The sequence below is a fragment of the Mustelus asterias genome, chromosome 5 (genome assembly GCF_964213995.1).
Source record: "Mustelus asterias chromosome 5, sMusAst1.hap1.1, whole genome shotgun sequence".
Classification (NCBI taxonomy): Eukaryota; Metazoa; Chordata; class Chondrichthyes; order Carcharhiniformes; family Triakidae; genus Mustelus; species Mustelus asterias.
In genome coordinates, this window is record NC_135805.1 from 72,724,102 (window position 1) to 72,736,685 (window position 12,584).

Here is a 12,584-nt window from a genome sequence, read left to right on the forward strand (position 1 = left end):
CACTCGGTTACTTTACAAAGGTAGAAATAGGAATAGTATCTTGTAATCCTTGAAATGCTGAATTAAGCCACTGTTTTTGGTTCCCACCACAGATTCCATTCCCTAACCTCCAACCCCATCTCTCTCTCTGGCAACTATCTGTGGCTGAACCAGTTTCTTTGCAAACTTGGTGTTATATTTGACAATGAGGTAAGCTTCTGACTACATATCTGCTCCATTACCATAACCGCATACATTTACCTCTATAACATCAATCAAATGCTCCCTGTCTTAGATCACTGACTGTTGAAATTTTCATTCATGCTTTTGTTACCTTTAGACCCCAATATTTCAATGCTCCCTTGGTTGGCCTGCCATATTTCACCCTAGATGCACTTGAGCTCATCTAAAGCCCGGCAATTAATATGCCATTTTGTATAAACTTCCATTCACTGATCACCCCCGTGTTCACTGATCTATACTAGCTCTAGGTTAAGCAATGCCCTGATTTTAAAAATTCTTAGAATCTTAGAATCTTGTTTTGAAAATTTTCCATGATCTTTCCACTTCCTATCTCTGTAGTTATTTCCACATACGTCCTCTTGTGCTCTGAGGGTAGTTGCTCCACCATTGGCTGCCAAAGTTTTCTGATTCCCTCTCTAAACATCTCCCTGTCTCTAAATCGGCCTTGAAGGCGCTACTTAAAGCCTGCATCTTGTCCAAGCTTTTAGTTATCAGACATACCTCCTTATGTGACTCAATGACAAATTTTGTTTGGTAATATTTTGGTTTGGGACATTCTATTACATTAATTGAGCTGCATTATATGCAAGTTGTTGCTTCAGTAGTTGGATCATAGAAACTCTACAGTACAGAAAGAGGCCATTCGGCCCATCGAGTCTGCACCGACCACAATCCCACCCAGGCCCTACCCCCATATCCCTACATATTTTACCCACTAATTCCTCTAACCTACGCATCTCAGGACACTAAGGGGCTATTTTAGCATGGCCAATCAACCTAACCCGCACATCTTTGGACTGTGGGAGGAAACCGGAGCACCCGGAAGAAACCCACGCAGACACGAGGAGAATGTGCAAACTCCACACAGACAGTGACCCAAGCCGGGAATCGAACCCAGGTCCCTGGAGCTGTGAAGCAGCAGTGCTAACCACTGTGCTACCGTGCCGTGAGAATTGTTACCAATCTTGTAGTCAGAAACCTATAATTCACTGGCATAAATCAGCCTGGAATTATGTTACCAGTTATGTTTTCTCCAATAATTGGTCCTTTGCCAGCAACACTCCCTTGTCTTTATTAATGTCCTGGAATATGATTGTGGGAGCTGGAACAGTAAATTTGCAGATGATACTAAAATCTGCACAAGGGTTAAGATAGTAGAGCGGAATTGAATCCAAAAAAGATTTAGGTATGTCAGGGGAGTGGGCAACCTCTTTAATTTGTCATGCATTTTGATAGCATCAATACAGTGTACTCTTCCCACTTGCAGGGAACAATGTTGAAAGAGAAAAAAATGTTGTGCACAGATCACTGACAGATCATGACCAATGTAGAGGAACTATAATTAAAGCTAACAGGGTACTGGGTTGAATGAATAGACTGATTCAGCATATGTTAAAGGATACCATTTGGATAATAAACAGCTCACTGATCAAACATAATATAGAGTACTATGCCCAATTTTCAATTCCACCTCCATGCACACACACATCCACCTCCCCACCCCCTGGTGAGTGATATATTGGCCTTGGAAAGGATCCAGAGAAGAGCATATAAGAATGATTCATAGCTTAAAGAACCTCAGAAATTCAGATGGACTTTACTTTAGAACAGTGTAGAATTCAAGGTAATCTTACTCAAGTTGCTGAAATAATTAAAGGGATGTATTGTGTCCCTATTGAAAGATTATTCCAATTTAACATATTGAGGAGGACAAACTGTTACAAGTTTTAACAATGTAGAAGTAGGAATGAACTGAATTTAGGCAGCTCATCATTTCTCAATAAGCTGAGAGCCTTTGGAAATATTGCTAGCTAGTGTGGTGAGAGAGAAATAGTGTTTCATCAAGTTGCTCCAGCCAGTGTCTGGGGCAGACTTGATGCATCAGCTGATCTTTATTTGTCTGACGTATGTTTGACGTTTAGAAATGCAACTTCTGAGCTCCAGAATACATTCCATTACCTTTCTCCCTTGGCTTGATGAGAGGCTTTCTCTGCTTTTCTTTTTGAGTTTCTGTCAATTAAAATACATCTCGTAAGTTATTCAAAATATATATTAATATATATAATAAAGATTCATTTTAATACCAATTATTAACAGCTATTTTTCTTTTTTACCAACTACTTTTGTAGGGTACTTAAGCCTGATGAAACTTTAAGTGCATTTAAGAAAAGAAGGATAATTGATAATTTGTGTGCCAAAAAACCAGAGAAACATCTCTCTTTCGCACAAATTATCCCTAAAGGCACTGGGCCATCTATAACAAATTTATATAGCACCTCTAACTTAGCAAAACATTTCAAGAAGCATTGTCGGACACAATTTGGAACTGAGGCATATGAAGAGAAATCAGGACAGATGACCAAACACTCGATCAAAGAAGTAGGTTTTATGAAGCATCCTATAGGAAAGAAAGATCAAGAGGGAGAGGTTTAGGGAAGGAATTCCAGAGTTAAAGGTTGGAATTCTTATTCTACTAAGGGTTGACAGATCTATATCTGGTATATACTCTCAGTACTAATAATAAAAAGAACATGTTGGAAAAATGCATCAGGTTTAGCAGCATCTGTGAGGAGAGAAGTAGCGTTCGCGTTTTGAGCCCAGTATGTCTCTTCTTGGGAACTGAATTTGACTTGAAATGTTAACTCTGTTATTATTTCTCCCTCCATAGATGTTTTCAACACTTTGTTTTCATTTCAGGTCTCCAACATCTCCTGTATTATACTTCTACTTTCAGTGCGCTGGGTCCTGAAGGATTTCTGCATTTTATTTAACTAAATATGCATAGTGCCTTTCTCATTACATTATCAAAAACATTAATACTTTATAGTTTAGCACGGAAAAAGACTAATAGGGTATTCAAGTAAACAAAAAAAAACCTATCAGTTGGTAGCCAAAGGTGAAGTTTGATGGCATCATGCACATTTTTAAATTGCAAAAGCACACCTTTGAATTCAGGACATCAGATACTAATTAAGTATTAGAGGTAGACTGCCTGGCATATTGGTACAGTGATAAAGGAGGTGCTGAGTGTCTGTGCCTGAAACTGACATTAGTCACTTTGCATATGTAAACAGAGGGCCTAATGTCTTTTTACGGCCACTTTGGAAAATTAGACTGCACTAAACGCAGACTCTGATCGACCAGTTACACTCAGGAAAACGTGTCCAAATTAAGTTCCTTCAAAACTGCATTAGTACATTTGATGCAGGAAGGTACATGAATCCTCCTTCCAATTCCAATGGATTGCTAACTTGTGCAACTTACATTTGCGAACAGTTGTAAACTTTATGGTTTTTCACTGTTTAAACCTACATGGGCGGCACGATGCCTCACAGTGCCAGGGTCCCAGGTTTAATTCTGGCCTCGGGTCACTGTCTGTGTGGAGTTTGCACTTTCTCTCCATGGGTTTCCTCCCGGGTGCTCCAGTTTCCTCCCACAGTCCAAAGACGTGCGGGTTAGGTTGATTGGCTGTGCTAAATTGACCCTAGTGTCAGGGAGATTAACCGGGTAAATGCATGGGGTTATCGCAATAGAACCTGGGTGAGATTGTTGTTGGTACAGACTCGATGGGCCAAATGGCCTCCTTCTGTACTATAGGGATTCTATGATAAATTTGTATAATTAGGTTAGCTTTTTTGAAATCTGATTAAAGCTGCTGCCAAATAGCAGTGTCTTAGACCCAGCCATCTTCAGCTGCTTCATCAATGATCTTTCCTCCACCAAAAGGTCAGAAGTGGTGATGATTCACAATGTTCAGCACCATTCACAACTCCTCAGATACTGAAACAGTCTGTATCCAAATGCAACAAGATCTGGACAACATCCAAGCTTGGGCTGACAATTAGCAAATGATATTTGCGCTAACCAAAGCCAAGCAATGACCATCTCCACCAAAAGCAGATCTAACCATCAGCCTATGACATTCAATGGGTGTTGAATCCCCCACCATCAACATCCTGGGGCTTACCATTGATCAGAAACTGAACTGGACTCGCCATATAAATACTGTGGCAACAGGAGCAAGTCATTGGGGGTCATGAAAGGGGCAAATGGGTTAATGGAGGATAGACTGGGGTGGGAGGGAGGTCAGAAGGTACCAGGAGGTTCCTGTCCAACATCGAAGTTCTTAACTTTTTCTGTTTCTCACCCTGAAACATCCGTCAGCCTGAAAATTGAGGCTGGATGGGATAAGGCCGTTAACTTCAAGGGTGAGCTTCCAGCCAACAGTGATTCACCTCCCACTGCCGATAAACAAGTCACATAAGAACATAAGAACTAGGAGCAGGAGTAGGCCATCTGGCCCCTCGAGCCTGCTCCGCCATTCACTAAGATCATGGTTGATCTTTTTGTGGACTCAGCTCCACTTACCCGCCCGCTCACCATAACCCTTAATTCCTTTACTGTTCAAAAATTTATCTATTCTTGCCTTAAAAACATTCAATGAGGTAGCCTCAACTGCTTCACTGGGCAGGGAATTCCACAGATTCACAACCCTTTGTGTGAAGAAGTTCCTCCTCAACTCAGTCCTAAATCTGCTCCCCCTTATTTTGAGACCATGCCCCCTAGTTCTAGTTTCACCCACCAGTGGAAACAACTTCCCTGTTTCTATCTTATCCATTCCCTTCATAATCTTATATGTTTCTATAAGATCTCCCCTCATTCATCTGAATTCCAATGAGTATAGTCCCAGTCTACTCAGTCTCTCCTCATAAGCCAACCCTCTCAACTCCAGAATCAACCTAGTGGATCTCCACTGCACCCCTTCCAATGCCAGTATATCCTTTCTCAAGTAAGGAGACCAAAATTGTACACAGTACTGAAGCTTTAAAGTTAGAATACGACGTTTGAACTTTTTCTCAGTGGCTCAAGTTGAATTCGTTACTCTTTTAATGTCCGTTCAAAGGCACAGAGTAAACCCAAATAAATAACTGTTGCACTTTAGTGTAGTATGGCTCGAATGAGCGTGTTAAAAATGTATAACCTAGCTGTAGTCTATTCCTCCTCACCATTTATTTAGATTCAATAATAAATTATTTTTTTACACACAGACATATTACACTGTGCCTTGTGTATATGAATGTGTCTTTTGTAGAGCATCAACCAGGCTTATTGGTTCACATGCCTGTTTTTCAGTGCAGTTTATGTCATAAATACGTCAAAGGGAGGATTCAATCTAGCTATCACCAGCATCAGTGCAAAATGATGATGTTATTAATTAGGTGCTGATTCAATTTGCATGTTATTTTGGCAAGTTAAATCTAGCTCTCAACGCACCCCGGAAAAATTGTTGTCTGACTAATCCACTGGCTCAGCTTGCTGAGAATTGCTTCTTAGGCAGGGTTTCTGTAGTGGCTGATTAGCTGGCTTCATAGCTGCAGTCAGATGTAGAAGATGTTGCAATTATTACGAGATCTTGATGCACTGGTAGATTTCTAGTGAAGTTGTTTAATATACTTTTGCAAAACCCAACTTTCATAGAACATAGAACATTACAGCGCAGTACAGGCCCTTCGGCTCTTGATGTTGCGCCGACCAGTGAAACCAATCTAAAGCCCCTCTAATCTACACTATTCCAATATCATCCATATGTTTATCCAATAACCATTTGAATGCTCTTAATGTTGACGAGTCCACTACTGCTGCAGGCAGGGCATTCCACGCCCTTACTACTCTCTGAGTAAAGAACCTACCTCTGACATCTGTCCTATATCTCTCACCCCTCAATTTAAAGCTATGTCCCCTCGTGTTAGCCATCACCATCCGAGGTAAAAGGCTCTCACTATCCACCCTATCTAATCCTCTGATCATCTTGTGTGCCTCTATTAAGTCACCTCTTAACCTTCTTCTCTCTAACGAAAACAACCTTAAGTCCCTCAGCATTTCCTCATATGATCTTTCCACCATAGAACATAGAACATAGAACAGTACAGCACAGAACAGGCCCTTCGGCCCACGATGTTGTGCCAAGCTTTATCTGAAACCAAGATCAAGCTATCCCACTCCCTATCATCCTGGTGTGCTCCATGTGCCTATCCAATAACCGCTTAAATGTTTCTAAAGTGTCTGACTCCACTATCACTGCAGGCAGTCCATTCCACACCCCAACCACTCTCTGCGTAAAGAACCTACCTCTGATATCCGTCCTGTATCTCCCACCACGAACCCTATAGTTATGCCCCCTTGTAATAGCTCCATCCACCCGAGGAAATAGTCTTTGAACGTTCACTCTATCTATCCCCTTCATCATTTTATACACCTCTATTAAGTCTCCCCTCAGCCTCCTCCGCTCCAGAGAGAACAGCCCTAGCTCCCTCAACCTTTCCTCATATGACCTACCCTCCAAACCAGGCAGCATCCTGGTAAATCTCCTCTGCACTCTTTCCAGCGCTTCCACATCCTTCTTATAGTGAGGTGACCAGAACTGCACACAATATTCCAAATGTGGTCTCACCAAGGTCCTGTACAGTTGCAGCATAACCCCACGGCTCTTAAACTCCAACCCCCTGTTAATAAAAGCTAACACACTATAGGCCTTCTTCACAGCTCTATCCACTTGACTGGCAACCTTTAGAGATCTGTGGATATGGACCCCAAGATCTCTCTGTTCCTCCACAGTCTTCAGAACCCTACCTTTGACCCTGTAATCCACATTTAAATTAGTCCTACCAAAATGAATCACCTCACATTTATCAGGGTTAAACTCCATTTGCCATTTTTCAGCCCAGCTTTGCATCCTATCTATGTCTCTTTGCAGCCTACAACAGCCCTCCACCTCATCCACTACTCCACCAATCTTGGTGTCATCAGCAAATTTACTGATCCACCCTTCAGCCCCCTCCTCTAAGTCATTAATAAAAATCACAAAGAGCAGAGGACCAAGCACTGATCCCTGCGGCACACCGCTAGCAACCTGCCTCCAATCCGAAAATTTTCCATCGACCACCACCCTCTGTCTTCGGTCAGACAGCCAGTTACCTATCCAATCGGCCAACTTTCCCTCTATCCCACACCTCCTCACTTTCATCATAAGCCGACCATGGGGGACCTTATCAAACGCCTTACTAAAATCCATGTATATGACATCAACTGCCCTACCTTCATCAACACACTTAGTTACCTCCTCAAAAAATTCTATCAAATTTGTGAGGCACGACTTGCCCTTCACGAATCCGTGCTGACTATCTCGGATTAATCCGCATCTTTCTAAATGGTCGTAAATCCCATCCCTAAGGACCCTTTCCATCAATTTACCAACCACTGAAGTAAGACTAACCGGTCTATAATTACCAGGGTCATTTCTATTCCCTTTCTTAAACAGAGGAACAACATTCGCCATTCTCCAGTCCTCTGGCACCATCCCCGTGGACAGCGAGGACCCAAAGATCAACGCCAAAGGCTCTGCAATCTCATCCCTTGCCTCCCACAGAATCCTAGGATACATTTCATCAGGCCCAGGGGACTTATCGACCTTCAGTTTATTCAAAACTGCCAAGACATCCTCCCTCCGAACATCTATTTCCTCCAGCCTATTAGCCTGTAACACCTTCTCTTCCTCAAAAACATGGCCCCTCTCCTTGGTGAACACTGAAGAAAAGTATTCATTCATCACCTCGCCTATCTCTACTGACTCCATACACAAGTTCCCACTACTGTCCAGGCAACATCCTGGTAAATCTCCTCTGCATCCTTTCCAACACTTCCACATCTTTCCAATAATGCGGTGACCAGAACTGTACACAATGGTGGTGGAGGCTACCTCGCTGAATATGTTTAAAGCGCGGATGGATGGATTCCTGAGCGGTAAGGGAATTAAGGGTTATGGGGATCAGGCGGGTAAGTGGTACTGATCCACGTCAGATCAGCCATGATCTTATTGAATGGCGGGGCAGGCTCGAGGGGCTAGATGGCCTACTCCTGCTCCTATTTCTTATGTTCTAATACGCCAAGTGCGGCCGCACCAGAGTTTTGTACAGTTGCAGCATGACCTCATGGCTCTGAAACTCAATCCCTCTACCAATAAAAGCTAACACACCGTATGCCTTCTTAACAACCCTATCAACCTGGGTGCCAACTTTCAGGAATCTATGCACATGGACACCCAGATCCCTCTGTTCATCCACACTACCAAGTATCTTACCATTAGCCCAGTACTCTGTATTCCTGTTACTCCTTCCAAAGTGAATCACCTCATACTTTTCCGCATTAAACTCCATTTGCCACATCTCAGCCCAGCTCTGCAGCTTATCTATGTCCCTCTGTAACCTGCCACTTCCCTCCGCACTGTCTACAACTCCACCAACTTTAGTGTCATCCGCAAATTTACTAATCCATCCTTCTACGCCCTCATCCAGGTCATTTATAAAAATGACAAACAGCAATGGCCCCAAAACAGATCCTTGCGGTACACCACTAGTAACTGAACTCCAGGATGAATATTTCCCATCAACCACCACCCTCTGTTTTCTTACAGTCTTTTTACTGGACATGACAGCCATGTATGCCAAATTCATTTCCAGTGTTCACATGGGCCATACCGTTAGCCATCTAGAAGCGATGGCTTAATGGTATTATCGCTAGACTATTAATCCAGAAACTGTTCTGGGGACCCAGGTTCAAATGCCGTCACGGCAGACCGTGGAATTTGAATTCAATAAAAAATATCTGGGAATTAAGAATCTACTGATGACCATGAAACCATAGTTGATTGCCAGAAAAATCCATCCGATTCACTAGTCCTTTAGGGAAGGAAATCTGCTGTCCTTACCTGGTCTGGCCTACATGTGACTCCAGTGCCATACAGCGATGTGGCTGACTCTCAACTGCCCTCCAAGGGCAACTAGGGATGGGCAATAAATGCTGGCCAGCCAGCGATGCCCATGTCCCACGAATGATTAAAAGAAATCTGGACCCTATGTTCCAGAATTCATTTCCCAAACCTCTTTAACACTCTGCTTCTGCCTCCTTTATAAAGACACTGTTTAGAACCTGTATTTTTCATTGTACATTTGGTCATCTGTCCTATTGACTCATTCTTTAGTTCAGCATTTAATTTTATTACCCACCAGGGAAGGACTTTGGAATGTCTTACATGTTAAAGCTGCTATATAAATGAAAATTATCCATTTTGCAGGGTGATAGGGATGAGGAAACGTCAATTGTGGGAATACTCTCCTTTTCACTCCACCCTATCAGACATCAGGGAGATGTTCGGTGGTGCCCGAGGTCCAACCCATCCCATCTCTCTGCATTAACTGGTTGCAAGGTTTTGTGGGCTTTTAAATAGTGACCTTGCATTTTCTCAGATTTTTTCCTCTGTAGGCTTTCTTTGCACAACATCACAGGATCACTGCATCTTTACAGGGCTGAAGGAGGTTATTTGGCTGATTGAGTCTGCACAGACTCACTGAAAGAGCATTCTACCTCATCCCACTCCTCTGTCTTATCAGTTATCATGCACATTCATTTTTTTCAGATAGCAATCCAATTCCTTTTCGAATACCTCAGTCAAACCTACCTCCACCACCCTCTCAGGAGGTTTGTCTCAAACTCCAACCATCTTCTGGGTGATTTTGTTTTGTAAATCACATTACTTTTATCCATTTTGACAATTATTTTGAATCTGTGCCCTTCAGTTCTTGATGCTGTCTTGTGAGGCAATCATTTGTCACTCTTTATCCTGTCCATACCTCTCAAAATCTTGCATACTTTTATCAGGTCTCTTCTCAGTCTTCTTTTCTCCAAGGAAAGCAGACCCAACCTCTCCAATCTATCCTCACAGCTTCAGTTCATTATTCGTGGAATCATTCTTACGAATCTCCTCTATACTCTCTCTAATGACTCCACACCGTACCTCAAGCATGGTGCCCAGAACTGGACACAGTACTCCAGATGAGGCCTAACTAGTATCCAAGTCTAACAATGCCACAAGACGTTATTGGCCTCAGCGATACATCAGCTAACTGTAACTGAATCAGACAGACTTTGGAACATGGATGAAACATCTTCATTTATAAAAAAATGTATTGATCTTGTGATAGTCAGCAGAGAATCACTTACTTCTTTCTTTGCCTTTGGATGGTTCAACTGAAAAGATAAAAAATTTCCATTGGTAAATTATACAGTGAAATCTTTGTTTCCTCTCCTTTATTCACCACAAATAGTTCAATAAATTGGGATGCTTATTATTTATAATTTGCAAACTGAATGAGCATTATTTTCTCTTTAGGAAAGACAGCTTAAGGACAGCTTCAGTTGAAGCTTCACCTACCTTTCGCCTTAGCAAGCTTTGGCTTTTCTTTCTTTGATTCTAAAAACAAGAAAAGTTTAGTTTTATTTATTTATGCATGATATTCTTATTCAAATGGATCAAGTATTATGTACACCATGGGGTAAATATTACAATTGGAAGCATCCATTGTGCATTGTTTTGCATAAGTGAGCCCCATATTTTTGGATGCAGAGGTTTAAAGCCTCTTCTTTTCCCCATCTGAAGGGTGCATGGAAATATGTGAGATTAGACCCTGTGCACACAGCATCTGTCTGCAAGGCTTGTACCAAAATAAATAACTTATTCCACAATGCCTTATAACTCCTGAATATGCTCTTGAGTGATCTCAAAGGTCTTTACAGTCAACAGACTTCAGATGTTCTGTCACTTTACCCCCTGAAGCAGAGGGTTTCAGTGTCTAAAACCATCAGGTTTTGTGCTCATTCATTCACTTGTTGTTTTAGTGCCTTCGCTGTGTACAACTGGCTGTCTCTTTACCTACTTGACTATAGTTAATTTGTTCTCGAAATAACCAGCTGATTATGACACTTTGGTATATGCGTATTAGCTGTGGCTGAGTTGGGAACAAACCTATCACTGAATTACAATGTCCTCGGTTCAAGTGCCATTCTCGGACTTGGACACAAAATCAAGTTCCACATTCCAATGCAGCACCAAGGGAGCATTGCACTATTGGAAGTGCTGTCTTTTGGTTGTGATGTTAAATTGAGGCCCTATCTGCCTGCTCAGAGGGATATAAAAAATTGCATGGCACTATTTTGAAGAAGAGCAGGGGAATTATCCCAGTGTCCTGGCTAATGTTCATCCCTCAATCAACATCACAAAATACAGATTATGTTATCATCACATTGTTGTTAGTGGAATTTTATTGAGTGCAAATTACCTGGTGTGTTTCCTGCATTACAACAGGGACTACAGTTCACAAAGTGTGCCACTTTCTGCCAAGTTTTTTGAGACCTATAGTGGTTGTGAAAAATGCTAAATAGATTTAAGTCTTTCTTTTCTTCCTTAATGATGTAAAAGGCATAATAGAAATATTAGTTTTTTCTTTAATGGGGAATAAATATAAAACATGAAAGTGCATTTAATTATTTTTACTTTCATCTACAAAGTGAGCCAATGTACTTATAATAAAGCATTGTTTTTATATTATGTCTGAATTATGTTCCTGTTGATTCTAATATTATATTGTGTTTACTCGTGTGTGGGACTAACTTGCCTTAACTCTTATTAAGGACAGCTTCAGATAAAGCTTTACCTACCTTTGGCCTTAGCAAGCTTTGGCTTTTCTTTCTTTGATTCTATAAAACAACAAGAAAAGTTTAGTTTTATTTATTTATGCATGATATTCTTATTCAAATGTACCAAGTACAATCTACACCATGGGGTTAATATTATAATTGGAAGCACGCAATGTGCATTGTTTTGCGTACAAGCTCATATTTTTGGGTGCAGAGGTTTAAAGCCTTTTCTATTCCCAATCTGAAGGGTATATGGAAGTGTGTACGAGTAGAACCTGTGCACATAGCATCAACAAAGCTTGTTAAATGCACACATTTTGTATAAATGAAACAGAAGTCCCATAGCATGCCTCAAGTACTCGAATGCTGCAATATGTCTAAATGGTATCTAAGTACTTGACATTGTCCACATTGTACATGCAGTACCCATTATGTACCAGCTTGGCACTGCTGCACCAGGGATGAAGCTCAAATTGTTTAACCTCTGGGCCTATATATCTCTATTTAAGTTCACCAATGCCTGTGTTTGAAAAGCTCTCTCTTCAGATTCAGAATTATCACCAAGAATTATAGGAAGTATTGATTTTGCATAGAAATATGATTTTCACAATTTGATGCTGAGAGTTCTGATCTCAACTAAGTTGTTAAAGCAGCAATTACTGGCAAGAATAAGATGTTGAAAAAAAGGTGGTAGTGAATTTGGTGTAACAACATGTTGTTTGCTCCCTGTGCAAAGAAAAGCTCAGGGCTTGGTTTAGAGTCCCGTATTTGAGTATTGCAGTGTCAGATTTTAACCTGTTCTGGTCACAAAAGCTGTTTAATGCCATTCTACT

At 41.3% G+C, this 12,584-nt stretch overlaps 1 protein-coding gene across 50 annotated transcripts in view; it reads right to left on the bottom strand.

Annotated features, from left to right (window-relative positions):
* The window catches only part of trdn (triadin), a 452,817-nt gene that overhangs the window by 155,491 nt on the left and 284,742 nt on the right, over positions 1 to 12,584 (bottom strand). For 45 of the 50 annotated variants that reach the window (XM_078212798.1, XM_078212806.1, XM_078212805.1 and 42 more), the window contains 4 exons: positions 11,773 to 11,811; positions 10,490 to 10,528; positions 10,279 to 10,305; positions 2,182 to 2,232 (listed from right to left, as the gene is read on the bottom strand). In XM_078212798.1, the coding sequence (XP_078068924.1) occupies positions 2,182 to 2,232; positions 10,279 to 10,305; positions 10,490 to 10,528; positions 11,773 to 11,811 (156 nt within the window). The remainder of the gene's footprint in view (positions 1 to 2,181; positions 2,233 to 10,278; positions 10,306 to 10,489; positions 10,529 to 11,772; positions 11,812 to 12,584) is intronic. The other 5 variants (XM_078212801.1, XM_078212782.1, XM_078212777.1 and 2 more) reach the window with 2 other exon arrangements.